Source organism: Ctenopharyngodon idella, chromosome 17, assembly GCF_019924925.1.
Source record: "Ctenopharyngodon idella isolate HZGC_01 chromosome 17, HZGC01, whole genome shotgun sequence".
Taxonomy (NCBI): Eukaryota; Metazoa; Chordata; class Actinopteri; order Cypriniformes; family Xenocyprididae; genus Ctenopharyngodon; species Ctenopharyngodon idella.
The window spans coordinates 26,841,432-26,858,876 of NC_067236.1; the positions used below are offsets into that span (position 1 = coordinate 26,841,432).

General features: G+C 35.6%; 1 protein-coding gene across 27 annotated transcripts in view; it reads left to right on the forward strand.

Moving 5' to 3' along the window:
• The window catches only part of nrxn3a (neurexin 3a), a 350,095-nt gene extending 333,780 nt beyond the window's left edge, over positions 1-16,315 (forward strand). For 11 of the 27 annotated variants that reach the window (XM_051867445.1, XM_051867450.1, XM_051867449.1 and 8 more), the window contains 2 exons: positions 1,027-1,111; positions 13,947-16,315. In XM_051867445.1, the coding sequence (XP_051723405.1) occupies positions 1,027-1,111; positions 13,947-14,875 (1,014 nt within the window). In that variant the 3' untranslated portion in view covers positions 14,876-16,315. Of the gene's footprint in view, positions 1-1,026; positions 1,112-11,083; positions 11,684-13,946 lie in introns of all 27 variants that reach the window. The other 16 variants (XM_051867458.1, XM_051867462.1, XM_051867463.1 and 13 more) reach the window with 7 other exon arrangements.
• Positions 16,316-17,445: the final 1,130 nt, after the last annotated feature.

The window sequence follows — 17,445 nt, forward strand, 5'->3', positions numbered from 1 at the left end:
GTGACTCTGAGTTTTGCAATTTCTTCGTAGGTTGAATACTGAAGGCGGTCTGGCAGAAGCTAGATATTTAACTTCATAACTTTGCTACAGAAGGCCATTATTAACCCCCTGGAGCCGTGTGGAGTACGTTTATAATGGATGGATGCACTTTCTTGAGCTTCATACTCGTTGGTCCATTATAAAACATCAGGATATTTATAAATATAACTCCAATTGTGTTCATCAGAAAGAAGAAAGTCATATACACCTAGGATGGCTTGAGGGTGAATAAAGCTTGGGGTAATTTTCATTTTAAAGTGAACTAATCGTTTAATAGACACTTTCAGTCTTCGTCAGGTAGTCCGAAAGGGTCGAAACACTGTTTGTCTACTATTTAAACAGAGTTTGAGAGTCAGATCCTTTTGTTCTTTTTTGAATGCCTTATTGGATGCTTTTGGTCAAGCAGCTTCTGTTAAGTTTTTTTTGGATGTACACATACCATTTTGTTTTGGTTTATATATTTTTCATATTTAGATCAAATAGCAGTTTTCATATTTAGATCAACATTTAATCATATTTGAATCCATGCACACAGGTTCTTTATTGGCATCGATGGTTCAGTGAAGAACCTTTAACATCCATTAAACAATGAAAAAAAAATTTGCGCTAAGAAAGAACTGTTTACTGAAAGCTTCTTTGGGGAACCATAATGGTTCTTCAATGGCATTGCTGTGAAAAAGCCCTTTTGTAACATTTATTTTTAAAAATATACCACAGATTTTCCTTCAAAATCAGTGCAGATGAATATGTCTATAAATTCTAAACATTATCTGACAAGGCTACAGTAGTCAACATTTGAAGTGGATCAAAAAAGTTCATCAAAGAACTAAGTTGTCCTAAGAAGAAGGTTTTAGGACAACTTTGAAAGGTTTTGATCCACTTCAAATGTTGACTACTGTATTTTACATTATGGTGGTACAATCTAACGCATTCAAGTTTCTCTTTTGTTTGTCTATTCTCCTGTTTGTGTGTTTCACCGTATTATAGACCACGGATGACATGGGCTCTTCGGCCGAATGCTCCAGTGACGACGAGGACTTTGCTGAGTGCGAAGGACATGCAGGTGGGCTAGGTCAGTTGAATTTTGCTTGCCTCTATGTGGTGGCCTTTCATTTGCAACTGAGGATCAGATCCTCAAAGCATCGCCTCCCCCCATGGATAGAAAAAGTGTAACTTCCTGTCCAATCCAACCCATGTACACCAATACAGAGATAATCATATAGTAGGATATCTTGAGAATAATCTAAACAAAACAGAAACAGGCATGCATTTCTAATGCTTAATCCATTCAGTAGCCTTGAATCAGTGCTAATCTTAAAAATCATTCACTCAAACTTTTCTTACGAGCTACACTTGGCCATGGGGTTTTCCGAAGTGGTTAACATGGTCACACTGATTACTAATTTTGTCCCCAGTGCCTATTATGAGAGCACATGTACAAAATTAGTACAGAAAAGTGACATGTTCTCTGCATTGATGCTTCAAAATGTATCATACTGAGGTTTTTCTGCCATGTGATAGTGGACTGCATTTTGGCACATGATACATTTTGAGATTTCTCTTGAACTTTGCTTTCAGCCTTATAGTAGAGTGATATCTATCAGATTAATTGCTGTTGAAGCAGTCTTTTCAATTCCTTTCTGTTTCCTCATTTCAAGAGGCTTGATCTAAGTTAACTTGTTGTAATAGAGAACAGATATCATCGAATTTCTGTGTACAAATTTTTGTTTTGTGTCCTTATGCTTATTTTTAACAATATCATTTTGCCTCAGTGTGAACAAGTTGTTCTGCTAATATTTTCCAACCCAAATATGAAAAATACAATTCAGTGATTAGAAAAAAAGAGATAGTCAGAAAAAGAGAGATTTGAGAGAAGTTGGGTATTGGCTTTAAAGAAAAGAAAAAAAAATGTAATTGTAGCTTTGAGAAAATAGTCTGTCATGTCTTTTCTGAAATATGCTATTTTTTTGATTGCAGTTCAAGATAACTGAAATTTCATTTCTTTGCAAATCATGATTCCAGTCAGAGAGGTTAAATGAATCTTATTATAATTTAAGTAAAACCTCACCACTTACAATAATTGGGTGTTTCTTCAACTTTGGGCACTTTCATATCCTAAGGGTTGATTTTTATTAAAATGAACAGATTCCAACTGTTTCTGTGATATGAAGGTCACATTAAAACATATTAAACCAAGTCTTGGTCAAAGTCAAAGTTTTTCTCATATCTTTATCATTTATTTTGATACTTTTATATTAGATTTTATTGTTTTAAGCTCGTCCAACACTCTCAGTCAAGATAATTAATTAAAAAAATATTACATATAAATTGAAAATTGATGATCAAAGCAAAGTCTACATTTTTTTATAAATTATTTAAATAAACTGAAATAATACATAATTGCCTAAATTATTTTTGATGACAGAATTTCCTTTTACTTATTTTTAGATTTGTTTTATTTCCACCAAATATGCTATGAAATGCATTACATAATATGAGAATATGTGCCAATTAGGGTTGCACGATTTATCGCGATTAAACCACACGCGATTTGGCGAAGGCTGCGATTATTTTATGCGCAGCTTGTCAGAGCTGTACGGCTCTGTGATCAGTATTAAATGCTTCTCCATCTGAAAGCTAGAGGGCGCTCTCATGCAGAAACTCTAAATATGCCCTGCCGCAGAAGAAAACAAGCGTCATATTGCTGTAGCTGAATAAACAGAGGATTGAAATGCATTGATTGATTAAACATGACTAATAAACCTTATTTTGTGTAAGAGGCCACATCATCTCACAGAAGGATGCGCAGTTGTCGTTATGAAGTGAGTTTGGAGTAAAAACATGTTATTAAATGTGGTCTTTTGTTGGACAAGACGTTAATAAATGCTTCTCATGTCTGGGAAGATGTTTGGCCCGTGTTGCTTTTTCAAATGCATATTATAAGCGATTCAAACTCGCAGTGCTTTCAGATGGATTAGCATTTGGAGCCATACTTCATTGGCAAGCTGCGCATAAAAAATAATAGCAGCCTTTGCGATTTCATAATTGCACCAAGAATCGTGTTTAAGCGATAATCGCGTTTAAGTTCAATGTTATTTTTCGTATTGTGCGATAAATTGTGCAGCCCTAGTACAAATGACTTTAAATAAACCAGCGAGAGTATGCAAAGTGTGTTTTAAGAGAAATTATTGTCTAAGTCAACAAAGCCAGATGTGCCCCTAGTTGAACTAACACCCAATTATACATTTTCCATGTCTGAAAAGTTAACCAGCACATAACAAGAAGGACGATGTGTGATCAAATCATTTCCAGAGGCCAAAGCCATTTCATGGCCTGTTAGTTTTATCTGTTGGTCTGTAATGAGCACACTATCTTTTATCACAGAAATGTGCAACATGTGTATTGTGCCCCATTGGATGAAATTGTATACATATAAGTTTTCATGCAGACATGACAGGCTATCTGCTTTGTTCACTTCAACCTGTTCTTACCCTCTACAATTCTCTCAAATGTCAATGCCAATTTCTTCCAAATGACGTTCATCAGTTTAGCGGTTTGAGAACAATATCCATCTTTCTGGAATCTTTATGTACTCATAAAGAAAGCTATTGGCAGGGTCCCAATCATCCAGTCACGTTTACACAGAAATTCATGCCATTCTAACCTCTACATCAGTTGATGTGAAGCTGCATGAGTCATTACCGCTGCAGGGGTGCGTCCTCATATTCGGAGAGTGTTCTGTACTGCATGCGTGGGGTACTTCCCCTTGATTTGCCCTCTTAATTTCATGAGCTTGTTCGTGGTTGATGTTATTTTTGGTGAAGTCCTCATCTATTTCCCAGCTATCCAAAATCAACATTCCTGTCATCTCGCCTCATCTTGTTCCGCATGATATTTTGGTGTTGAAATCGATTTTTCCTCCATTTTTCTCAAGCATCTGTCCCATCTGGGCTTGACCTTGAACATTGCCATTTCAATTAACAAAGCAAATAACAGGCAACAAAATCTTTTCTTGCCATCCAAAGAGTTTTTTTTTTAGCTCTAGTATTGATGTAATCTTAAGAAAGTTGTGTTTTAAGAATGACCAGCATCCTTGAACTCCCTCACTTTTTTCTTAGCTGACTGAGCCGGTCTGCATATGAAGTGGTTTTTGAATGCAGATGGCATAGAAAGAGTTTTATTGCCACAAACTGTGCGCTTCTCAATGTCACGCTTTCTCAAGCAGTCATTTGTGGCATGTAGTATGGTAGCTGCTAGTCAGAGCCATTTTCCAGACTATTCTTTCATTATTCAGTGCATGGCGCCATTTTTTGATCTCCATGCATATCCTCACCATCAGACTAACATGAGTGCTGTACTGTATGTATGAGCCAGTTTCAACAAAGCATCATACCTCAAGCTTATGGTTGCAAAGATTTCCGCTGCATTTCCTGTACCAAATCGTGTTCCTGTCTATCAACTTGTCTGTGTCTTGACGTGTTGTCACGTGATTCTGTTCTCTGTTTGTAAAAATTGTTGGGTTTTCCCCTTTATCCCCTATCTGGAATTCCATAGGAGGGCTTCTTCTGATTAATAATGCACTTCCGTAGAAAAATTCTTCTGTATTATTCTCAGATTATTTCTCTGCTCACAAATCTCATTATCTTAAAGTTCATGCTTGCATGCAAAACATATTTATTTTATGTAAATTTGTATGGATGTATATTTTTTTTTAGAAAGTTGTAAATAATTATTCTGAAACACTGTTAAACGGGGCTCATTTTGTGTTTAAATGATTGGGTAATACAGTATTTCCTTTTGAACAAGACAAAAGGTGAAGTAAATTTAAAACTGAGGGCAAGAAGCCTCCAGAGACTCAATTATCTGTGTGATGGAAGCATCTCTCACTCTTATAGTTTATGGTTCAGTTTGTATTTGCAGGAAAGGGTCAGTTACATTAAAGTTGCCTTACAGATTCTTGTTAGTGTATAGTGTAATACTAATCAGTTCTACATCTCTCAAGCAGTGTGATTTGTTCAGGCATATCTCTGTCTCATATTGTGCTTTTGATTAAAATGGATAATTAATCAGGAATTAACAAGCTCCAGTTTTGCTTTGCAGTGATAGCATTTTTTTTTTTTTAATCTTCTAAAAAAAGTCCCATGATATTTTTTCAGTCATTAAAACCATCAGCTTGTCTCAAACCAGATAAGAAAGAATCAAGAATGTGAAGGGACATTCAGTCCCTTTAATTTAAGAAAAAGGCCATCTCAGACTTTCAGAAATATGCTTTGGCGAAGCTCAAACACTTTCCCCTGGTTTCACAGACAAGGCTTAAGCTAGTCCTAGACTAAAATGCATGTTTGAGCAGTTTTAACTGAAAGAAACTTGTACTGACATATCTTAAAATACAGTTGCAAGAAAAAGTATGTGAACCACTTGCAGAATCTGTGAAAATGTGAATAATTTTAACAAAATAAGAGAGATCATACAAAATGCATGTTATTTTTCATTTAGTACTGTCCCGAGTAAGATATTTTACATAAAAGAAGTTTACATATAATCTATAAGACAAAAAAAAAATAGCTGAATTTATTAAAATTACCCCATTTAAAAGTTTGTGAACTATTGATTCTTAATACTGTGTGTGGTTACCTGGATGATCTACGACTGTTTTTTTGTTTTGTGATGGTTGTTTATGAGTCTCTTGTTTGTTCTGAGCAGTTAAACTGAGCTCTGTTCTTCAGAAAAATCCTCCAGGTCCTGCAGATTCTTCAGTTTTCCAGCATTTTTTGCATATTTGAACCCTTTACAGCAGTGACTGATTGATTTTGAGACCCATCTTTTCACACTGAGGACAGTTGAGGGACTCAAACACAACTAATAAAAAAGGTTCAAACATTCACTGATGCTCCAGAAGGAAACACAATGCATTAAGAGCCGGGGGTGAAAACTTTTTGAATTTGAAGATCAAGGTAAATTGTTCTTAATTTGTCTTCTGGGAAACATGTAAGTATCTTCTGTTGCTTCCGAAGGGCAGTACTAAATGAAAAAAAAAAGATATTTAAATGAAATAAGAAAAATTTGTACATCTTCATCCTGTTCAAAAGTTTTTACCCCCCGACTCTTAATGCATCGTGTTTCCTTCTGGAGCATCAGTGAATGTTTGAACCTTTTTTAATAGTTGTGTTTGAGTCCCTCAGTTGTTCTCAGTGTGAAAAGATGGATCTCAAAATCATTCAGTCACTGCTGTAAAGGGTTCAAATATGCAAAAAATCCTTGAAAACTGAATAATCTGCAGGACCTGGAGGATTTTTCTGAAGAACAGAGCTCAGTTTAAGTGCTCAGAACAAACAAGGGACTCATGAACAACCATCACAAGACAAAAAAAAACAGTCATAGATCATCCAGGTAACCACACACAGTATTAAGAATCAGTGGTTCACAAACTTTTGAACTGGGTCATTTTAATAAATTCAGCTATTTTTTTGTCTTGTTGATAATATGTAAACAACTTTTATGTAAAATATCTTACTCAGGACAGTACTAATTAAAAAATAACATGCATTTTGTATGATCTCTCTTATTTTGTTAAAATTATTCACATTTTCACAGATTCTGCAAGTGGTTCACATACTTTTTCTTGCAACTGTATGTCAGTGCCATTGTTTTTTCTCAAGATTCACACCAGCAATGTTGTTTTTTTCTAGTGTACGTTTATAAAAGCTATTTAAATACCCTAATTGAACTAAGGCCTAATTTTGGCTTAGTCTAAGCCCTGTCTGTGAAACCGGGCCTTTAACTTTATTAAATAATACTTCATTATTGCCAAGAAATTTAACAGGATACCTAACGGGGAAATAAAAAGCCATTTCTCAGCGAGGGACCGAGAGCTACAGCTTACAGTTTGAGGGCTTTTTCATCTTTTGATAGCATACTGATTTCTGTAATTTATTAGTCCGGTTGGAATGTTTTAGAGTGAAACTAATACCACAATCATTAAAGAATTCATGTCTCTACAGACTTGAATTTTGGGAAAAAATAAAAAACGCACCTTGAATATTTCTTCATAAATTGCCCCTTTTTATTTTAGCAGTAAATGCATGTCTATTTACTTGATTGTGATATATAACACTGACTCCCATCATAAACATGTTTTATTTTATTCATTATATAAGACATACACTACTGTACAAAAATCAGTAGTTTTTTTTTTAAAGAAATGAATACTATTTTTCAGCAAGGACATTAAATTGAATAAAAGTGACAGTGAAGACATTTATAATGTTACATTTATAATGATTTCTATTTCAAATATATGCTGATGAGCTTTCTATTCATCAAAGAATCCTAAAAAAAAATGCATTGTGGTTTTCACATAAATATTAAGCAGCATAACAGTCTACAACATAGATAATAATAAGAAATGTCTCTTGAGACGCAAATCAGCATATAATGATTTCTGAAGGATCATGTGACACTGAAATTGTGAAACTGCAATAGCTGCTAAAAATTCAGCTTTGCCACAGGAATAAATTACATTTTAAAAATGTATTCAAATACGAAACACCTGTTCTTTTAAATTTTAATATTATTTCACATTATTACTGTTTTTATTGTATTTTTGATCAATTAAATGTAGCCTTGGTGAGTATAAGAAACTTCTTTTAAAATTATTAAACATTATAAAAATCTTTCCGACCCCAAACTTTAGAACTGTAATGTATATTAAGGAGACATGGTCATGTACTGCATAGTAAGAATGACCCAAGAAAAAAAATATTTTATTCTTTTTCTTTTTTATGTTTTTCATAAAAGTGGACTATACAACTTATACAAATATAGTACTCTATATTCCAAGATTTCTAAGATTACTATAACTTTTTTCTGTAAATCACAGACCAAATGTGAAACATTATAAATATAATTAAATATATGCAGTATGTGAAATATACTTCGTCTCTGAACTGCACTTGATAAATCTGAGTATTGACTGTAAAACTAGTGTATTAAGACTCATTTCTCTTCCTTATATGAACACCAGATGGCATTATATGCTGCACTCATGATTTTACACACCCACAATACTGAGAAATTCCCAAAAGATGCATATGTAATAAGCTGGATTTTTGTTATTCCACTTGATTGCAGCAGATATCTACTTTTTACAAATAAGTGTAGCTTGTTTTGTCATGCTGATTAGACAGAGTTGAGCGTCTTTAGACTCAAAGCAATTAGATGCCATTGGAATGCAGGAAATGAATAAAAAAAAAGAGGTAGAACAAAGAGAAGAATGGTCCAGATTAGAGAGCCAGTATTGCTTGGCCCTATTCTATGCCAAGAGAGGGAGTTGCTTTTATCACAGGCCTGCAGGTGGCCATTCAGCACTGGAGCTCCTGTTTAATTACCTATCCATAGTGCAACCAGAGATAAGAACACACTAGACACCCGACATTGAGATACACCTCTTGTGTGTGAAGAGTTTTGAATAGTCTCACTTTGCAAATAATACTTGACGTGTTACGTTGTTTGCATTCTAATAGTGCACCTTACTGCACAGTTATTTAAAAAAAAAAAAAAAAAAAATGACTTTACCAAGGTTTACATGCATTAATGTATTATTAATAGAATATGTGTGTAGTAATATGTTGAAACAAGTAGGTTCATTCTAGTCTGGCGATGCACTAAAAACAGTTCCCATAGTCACATACAGTAGTAGTACGATTTCATTTAGAATACAGTGTTTCACACTGGATTTTGTGAAACTGGTGGGTGTACCTCGGTAACCCCCAGGTCTCCCCCTCCAACCCATATTCATTGTGCAAATTGAACAAAGAAAAAAGTTTGAGCATTGACTTGTACCTGGACGCGGAGCTAATCACGTGAGTGAAGTGCGCACTTCTCTTTGCGCAACGCAAGCAGACAGTCTTTTGCGATTTAAGACGCAAATCCTTATCGCGCTTTCAATTTTAGTTTGTTCGACAGCAATTACACAAAACACGACATTAAGGACCTTTTATGTTATTATGAGAAGTTTAAATATATTTTCGAGCCGCCACAGTCTACACTGTAAAAAAAATATTTTCATGATTTGTTATCACAACACTTTTTCTTTTGTCAAATCAACTTTATTTAAAATTAATGTGGTTCAGATAACATTTGATAATATTTATCAATATTTTGAGTTCTGTTGATTAAACGAGTCGCCTAACTCAAATTTTTAATTTCAATGAACTCAAAATTTTAAGGCAACCAGGTAACTTTTTAAGTTAAACCAACAATTCTTTTTTGCAGTGTAGTTAATGAATGGGAAGCACTAAAATCTATTTGTGGCAGTCATTGTTGATATTGTGGCGAGCCGCCACAAATAAATCAATGTATGGGAAACACTGGAATAGTGTTGCTTATAATTGAACAGAAACTCTTCTTCAGTCAGTCCCCTGTATTGGAATGTCAAGATTTCCCATGCAGCATGCAGTACACTGGCATGTAATGGTGGATAAAACAAGTAACACATATTGCAGAATGGTTTTGTTTGACCCGTAGAAGAGTTTAAAAGTCATTAATCAAAGTATTAAATATATTTTGACACACTGAGTTAATCAAAATAAAGTCTTTTTATTTATAATATTACAGTATTTATAAATAGTGGTAGAGAGGGGTATTTTAAACACACTATTTTTAATGTATTTTTAACAATCTTATACCTTTGATTCATCACTGCTTTCTCCACAGTAATAGTCATTGTATGGTTTTATTTATTTATTTATTTATTTTTTAGAGAGGAATTTATTGAGAAGGAGGGGGGGTTCTGTTAGAAGGGAAATGATTTAGATGCTTAGATCATGTACTAATATAATTGCTCATAAGTTAATAATGTTCGCCCTAAAGCTTTCAAACAGTTTGTTTCTTTTTTTTGCTATAGAACTCATCTATTCTGAAACCTCTTGTGGAATTCCTCAATCAATACTCTGCTGCTTTTGAACCAAAGTCTGTGGGTACCATCATGATTATGGATCTTTTTTATGAGACTTTAATGACTTTACTGGTATATAAAACAGGGAACCTGCTCTGTATGTTCCAGCAATATGCAACGAAAGCGTACAGACAAACATCTGTGACCTACAGGCCCTGGTTAAAAGGCTTCTTTGACCTCGCTTAACCTTTGATGTCTGATTTGACCCCCAGCTTGCTGTGTTGTTCGTCTACTTTCCCTAAATGCAACTTACTTTACGCATGCGTCAACATCTTGCAGTAAAAAAAACTTAACCCATTTTCAGCCAATTTTCCTCTCTCTTTGACATACATCCAGACTGCACGCCTGTTACATGTTTAAGACTAACAATGACAGATATATTTGTCTTTGGGTCACATGACAGAGGAAGCAGTTGTCTGTTAAACTGTCCCTCTCGATTGTGTCTGTTTTATAGTTTGTGCATCTGGTTGTAGTGTGTGAAAATTAGAATTGCTTTGTTCTTTCGTCTCTGGGAATTTTGTCTTTTTAGTTTTACACGCACTCAAATCAATTTCATTTTTTGTTGTTTACCATTTTTGGAATAGCTGAATTTTTGGGTTCAAAATTAGTGGTGAATTTTTAACTAGATGTGAATATCAAATCACAATTATCATTAATTTGATAACGTGTTTTGATTTTTGATTTCTTCTTTTTTAGATTTGGAACTAATTCAGTGAAAATTCCATGTGCTTGAAGTGATAAATCATTAAAACAATTTTGAAACCACTAGAATCACATCAAGAACAATATCACAATACCTCAAATGCAAAAACAACCCAATCTGATTAATAATAAATAGTATTGAAAAGGCACATGATGGTCAATGAAAAGGTTCCAGATCTTGATACACTTCTTGATTTTGTTTTTTGTTTTTCAAATTCTGACAGTTGATCTTGATGAACAATTGACGTTTAAAGAATGTTTCCAAACTGCATGGCGAAGAAGTTGCAGTTTAGGGTTTGTCAGATTGTCAGTGTTAGAGTTTTGTTCTTTTTCGTAGATGGGCATGTATATGCTCATTGTTTGTATATCCCCATCCCTTCCTTACAGCCAAAAACGTTAATGCTGCCCGACCGCTTCGTACTGCCTATACATGGACATGGCAACTGACTTACACAATCACCCCCATCATTGTCATCTCCTATGTAGTATGTTCATAGGTCCAATTCCCCTGTCACAACCCCCCTCCCCCCTCCTCCCCCTTCTAGCTATGGTAAAATATGTACAGTCATCCATTCACTCAAACCTAAAGATTAAAACCAATCTAAGCAAAAAGTTTAATTACTAGAATGTAGATATTTATTTAACAACAACAACAAAAAAAAAATGCTATATAAATCAAAGGCTCAAATATGTACAGTTTTTTTGTAAGAAAACTGGATTATTTATCAAAGTAACGACAAAAGAGAATAATGGTGAAGTTTATTTTTCATGTTATGTGGTGTGGATGTATGTGTTGTTGCCTCCCTGTACTCTCTCATGTGGGAAACAAAAATATATATCTAACCAGAAACACAATGACAGTTATTTTGTTTTCACAAAGAAAAAAACTTGTCCAAGAACATTCTTACACAACTTTCTTTTGTACGTTTTTTTCTTCATGCCAAAATCATGCGGGCAATTTGTTGATGTAAGTTGACAAAAAATATGGTATGTTTATGTTTATAATATACAGTATATGCCGTATATGCTTGTTTAAATTCTTAATGTAATGAGATCAGAAGTTCTGATCTCGTTTTGCTAGATTATACTGTTGATGTTTATATTGCCTGTTTGTCAGTACTGTACTGTGTGCTATGACTAGTTATTGATTAATTATGGTATTGGCTTTGTAATTTAACTTATGCTATTGGATTTGTAATTTAATTTACTCTTTTTTTTAATTTACTTGTGTTATCATTGAGCTCTGCCTTTTTCTTTTTAAGTTATTTTGAATTTGAATTTTATTTTTATGCAAGTCTTTATGTACTAAAAACCTGATGGCAGAACTATCTTACCGCTGTAATGACAGTCTGAATATCTAGCAGTTAAAAAGCATAAACAAACCTTCCATGTTCATGAAATGGAACTTTTTGCTGGTCTGTTGCATGACAGATAGACTGAAATATATACTGTATATATATATATATATATATTCTAGTGTTAGAATCACTTGTTCCTTCCCGAATATCGACACTTTACAGCTACGCACGTATTTGAAGAACTGAGCATCTTATTTCCGTCAATAAAATTTTTGTACATTGAGCATTTCAAGATACATTAAATATCTACACTCAAAGCAGCTTTAATTCGTAAAAAGATTTAAGCCTCACACTTTTAAATAAAACATATTGACAGAGATCATTCAGCTGTTATTGCACCGTGGAAATGGTACCTGCCATTGGGAAGGCTTTCTGAAGCCATTCAAAAGGCAAGAGTCAGTGTGCACTGCTGGGGAGCCCGATCTTCCATCAAACACGTACAGTATATATATAGAGTGAGAGAAGATGCTTTTCTACTAAAATAAACAAGTTGTTGACATTGTTTCACATCTTAAGGCACAGGTGAAACCCACATGAGGTGAGACTTCATCTCATAGCTTATTTAAATAATATTCTGACCTTTTTTTAGAGCATGAGACTTCATGGCAGTAGATTCATACATTTGAGCTGACTTTTTTTTTTTTTTTTTACTTATGCAAAATATTACTCAAAAAATATTTAAAGTAAGATTTAACATATTCACTTATTAATAATTCAATAAGTAAGCAAAAGTTTTTACAGCATTTATTAATTCTGATTTATGTTCACTTTGACATGCATGAGCTAATCTTAACACATGCGACTTTTAATATTAAAAATGTTTTTGTAGAAATTAACATTAAAATTGGCACGTTAATTGTTAATGCACAACCTTTTTCTAGATTATTAAAGGGATAGTTCAGCATAAAATGAAAATGATCCCATAATTTACTCACCCTCGAGCCATCCTAGGAGTATATGACTTTCTTCTTTCAGTCAAACACAATCAGAGTTATATTAAATAATATCCTGGCTCTTCCAAGCTTTGTAATTGGATTAAATAGTGCCCGAGTTTTTGAAGCTCCAAAAAGCGCATCCATCCATCCTAAAAGTAATCCATACGACTCCAGTGGTTTAATAAATACCTTCTGAAGCGAATAGATGGGTTTTTGTAAGAAAAAGATCCATAACTTTATAGTTTATAATTACTGGCTTCCGGCAACGGCCATATGCTCGTTAATGACAGAGTTGCGTGGTTTTTGCGAGAGGTGTCAATTCTCACCTAAGCTTACTACGTCATACGCCCTACAGTATGTCATATGTCGAGTCAGAGGCCCTTCTGTCAGAACTCAACTTTCCGTGATTGCATGTACGGCCGTTGCCGGAAGCCAGTGATTATGTTTTATAAAGTTTTAAATATGGATATATCTTACAAAAACCCATCTCTTCACTTGAGAAGGTATTTATTAACCCACTGGAGTCGTATGGATTACTTTTTTGATGGATGGATGCGGATGGATGCGCAAAAACTATTCAATACCATTACAAAGCTGGGAAGGGCCAGCGTATTATTTAATATAACTCCGATTGTGTTTGGCTGAAAGAAAAGAGTCATGTACAGTACACCTGGCTTGGGGGTGAGTAAATTGTGGGATAATTTTTGCGTGAACAATTCCTTTAAAGCAGATAATTCAAATACCTCACAAACCGGCTCACCCACAAAGACCTGTCAAGTCCTTTTGATGCCAACTTTTAGTCATTTACTGTATGTTGAATATTGTTTCTCTGTTGTTTTTTTGGTTTTGTTTAGTTTTTTTTTTTTTTTTTACGTTCTGCCTTGTATCCGTTACCAGTGCTTTTTTATGTTACCAGTTTTAGAGACTAACATGCCTCGTGTTTGTGTTCAATTGTAGGAGGCGAATTAGTTTTCCCAGTACTTGTAAAGGATCCCTTAGAGCTCCCCTCTGTAGCCACTCGTACACCCTCCATCCCCTTTCCCCCAACCCTCCGCCCCCACCTCACCATTATTGAGACCACCAAAGAGTCCCTGTCCATGACCACTGAGGCGGGGGTACCTTGCTTGTCGGACCGAGGCAGCGATGATTGTGATGATGATGATGATGATGATGGCTTGATGATATCTGGGTATGGCTCTGGGGAAGCATACGACTCTAACCTGCCCCCTACTGATGATGAAGATTTTTACACCACCTTCTCCTTGGTAACAGATAAGACCTTGTCATCGTCGGCCTTTGAAGGTGGCTACAAAGCTCACGCGCCTAAGTGGGGATCCAAGGACTTTAGACCTAACAAAGTCTCCGATTCTGGTAGGACTACTACCGCGTCTTTTTCCCCCAAGCTGAGCCGCTCCACAACCACGTCCACGCCACCCAAACTGCCCGCAGGCAAAATGAATAACAGGGAGCTAAAGCCCCAGCCCGACATAGTCTTGCTTCCATTGCCCACTTCCTATGAGGTAGACAACACAAAGCTGAAGAGCCCATTAATAACCTCCCCCATGTTCCGTAATGTACCCACAGCAATCCCCACGGAGCCGGGCATCAGGCGGGTTCCGGGGGCCTCCGAGGTGGTCCGTGAATCTAGCAGCACCACCGGAATGGTCGTCGGGATAGTTGCCGCTGCCGCTTTGTGCATCCTAATACTGCTGTACGCCATGTATAAGTACAGAAACAGGGACGAGGGATCCTACCAAGTGGACGAGACCAGGAATTACATAACCAACTCGGCGCAGAGCAATGGAGCAGTCATGAAGGACAAGCAGCAGAGCGCAAAAAGCGGCAACAAGAAACAGAAAAACAAGGACAAGGAGTATTACGTGTGAGTCCGAGCGTCGCCCGTTGCTTTGACAGAACTTTGACAGACCTGTTGGGCGCTGCGCCGAGAGAGGGCGACAGGAGCCGGACCCCGGCGCTGTGCCAAGAAGGCGAACTCTGATGTGAACTGTACCATAAAGCACACTTACAACCGTAAGCACACCGCGAAGGTAAAATAGCAAACATTAGTGACCTTATTCCTCTATCTGGTCGGAGACGTTATCAGTGTAGAATATTCCACAGCTACATCATAATCCTAAGTGACTTTTAGAGGTATGTGAACCTTGGCGTAAATCTCGTTTTTCTTTTCTTTTGTAACTCTGTAAAAAGAGGAGAACGTTTCAAGCATGTAAGAGACACGTAGTGCTGACGTCCGTAACGAAAGTGGGACCCAAAAAATGTTGTTCACTTGAAGAAAAAAAAAAAAAGGACTCCTGCCAACAAAATAAATAAATATATATATAAATATATATATATAAATTCTATATATGAGAAATTTGTATTGTTTATACATTACATGTGGTGTCTTATCATTTTTTGCTCTCTGCAAAAAGAAGAAAAACACAATGTAATAAACAAAACTGCTCAAGACTGGTCACCGAGGCTCTGACAGCACTGCACTGTTATGATTTCCAGCCGAAACTGATCATTTTAATTGTACAACCAAATGTAATATTGCAAATGTGTGAGTTACCAGAAAGACAGTGACGTTTCCTTGTCTCAGTAAAGCGACTGATTGTAGTGCATGCCATGCCATCCTTCGCTTTGAACACGTCCGCCCACCGGGCCGGTCCGATCATCAGATAGACCTCTCGTCCCTCAAAGCGACACGGCAAGGGAACGTGTCGCAGATTGGAACTTTTTCAACCGTATGTATGTTGGTCCATTTGCTCTCGTCTCTTTTTTATACAGCTGTCTGGTGCAGACTGGCACAGTGCTATGATACTGTTAACGGATGTCTATACGAAAATAAATCTAATGTGAAAAGTGTGAAAAAAAAAAAAATTCTATCTGTTGTCACAGTCGACTGTGTCGAACCAGAAATTTGTTTACATATTTTATTACATGATAGCAGTTGTACTTTGTAGGTAGATGATGTACATACAAACCTAAGTTGTATTTTTTTTTAGTAATTCTATTGTACAGAGAGATCATTGATTTATTCAGTGTGTTTCATGCAGAAAAATCCGACACTGTCAACTCATGTGAAGGAAGAAAAAATATACAGTACACACACGTTTTTGTAAGAACAAGCAGAGAATATTGTTAGATTAGAAGTCTAATCTTTCTCGCAGATGTTTCTAAGTCTAAGCATGGATATTTGACTACTTGAAGCTGTCGATGAAATACAAGACGCACTTCTTAATTGTACCAAGGTTTCCTTGTTTTCGGTTGTTTTATTAATAGAAGAATCAAAGAAATATGTAATAAAGACAGACTAATATGGATACGGACATGCAGCTCAGATAATTTACGCCGTGTGTTTCTTACCTTAATGTCTTAATACGAGTGGCCTGGACTGCAGTAAGCCCTGTCGCATCGACGGACTTTTTGCCATTTTTCTTCTTATTCATGTATATTTTTGCCATTTATTTAAAAAAAAAAAATATATATATATATATATTTGTTTATCACTGTATCATAAATAAGATGTGAAAATGTGCCCATGTTATTTTTAATCTTCATTTTCTGTTCAACCTCACGTGCGCTTTTATTATTTTCATTTATGACATCACAGTCACGTAGCTTCGCTTCAGAAAATATTTGGCGATGGTCTATAATAAAACATTCCATGGAGGTTGATCATATATGGGTTGTTTTAATGTGCTCATATCTAAGCTCTGTTCAGTATGCGTGGTGATGCATATTTTTCTAGCATCCATCACGCTGGACTTTAATTTCCTGTTCTGTTAGGACCTTTTTAATGTGTTTAAGAAGAGACTTATTGTATTTCTTCACATGCTTTCAATGGATTAAATGCCTCGCTGTGTTCTTAGCGTGGAAAGGTGAGGTCGTCATTTGTTATAAAGACGTTGAAAGACGACTGGCTTTCAGTAGACAGTCAGAGAGTAATACTGAATCAATATCCACCAGATCTTGTACAATATTTTCCTGTGAGACACAGATTTATAAAAGACTCGGTACTCACAATGTCATATTAACAGAGCAAGATCAGAGACCATGAGTACAAAACAGCTAGCAGCATTTTCTTTTGGTTACCGGCGTAACACAAAGGTACAAATCAGAAGCTGTGACCTCTGCTGGGGTTTAATTGTCTCATTAGATATGGTAATTAAAGTATATCTGACTATAAAGAAAATTAGGAGGGCTTTCAATATGCTGTTGTTCGAGAACAAGTATAAAATTTGAAATCCTAATCAGGAACAATGACACAGACTACGTGTTAGATTTTGAGATTTGTTAAATAACATCAAAATGTAGAACTTGCAATTCAGTTGATAGTTTTATTGTACATTTTTAGCTTTGTTGGACCCATTCACTCTGACAGACATTTGGAACAACATGACTAGAAATCATTCTTTTTCAATAACAGTTGGCAATTTCCAATTTTCATGGG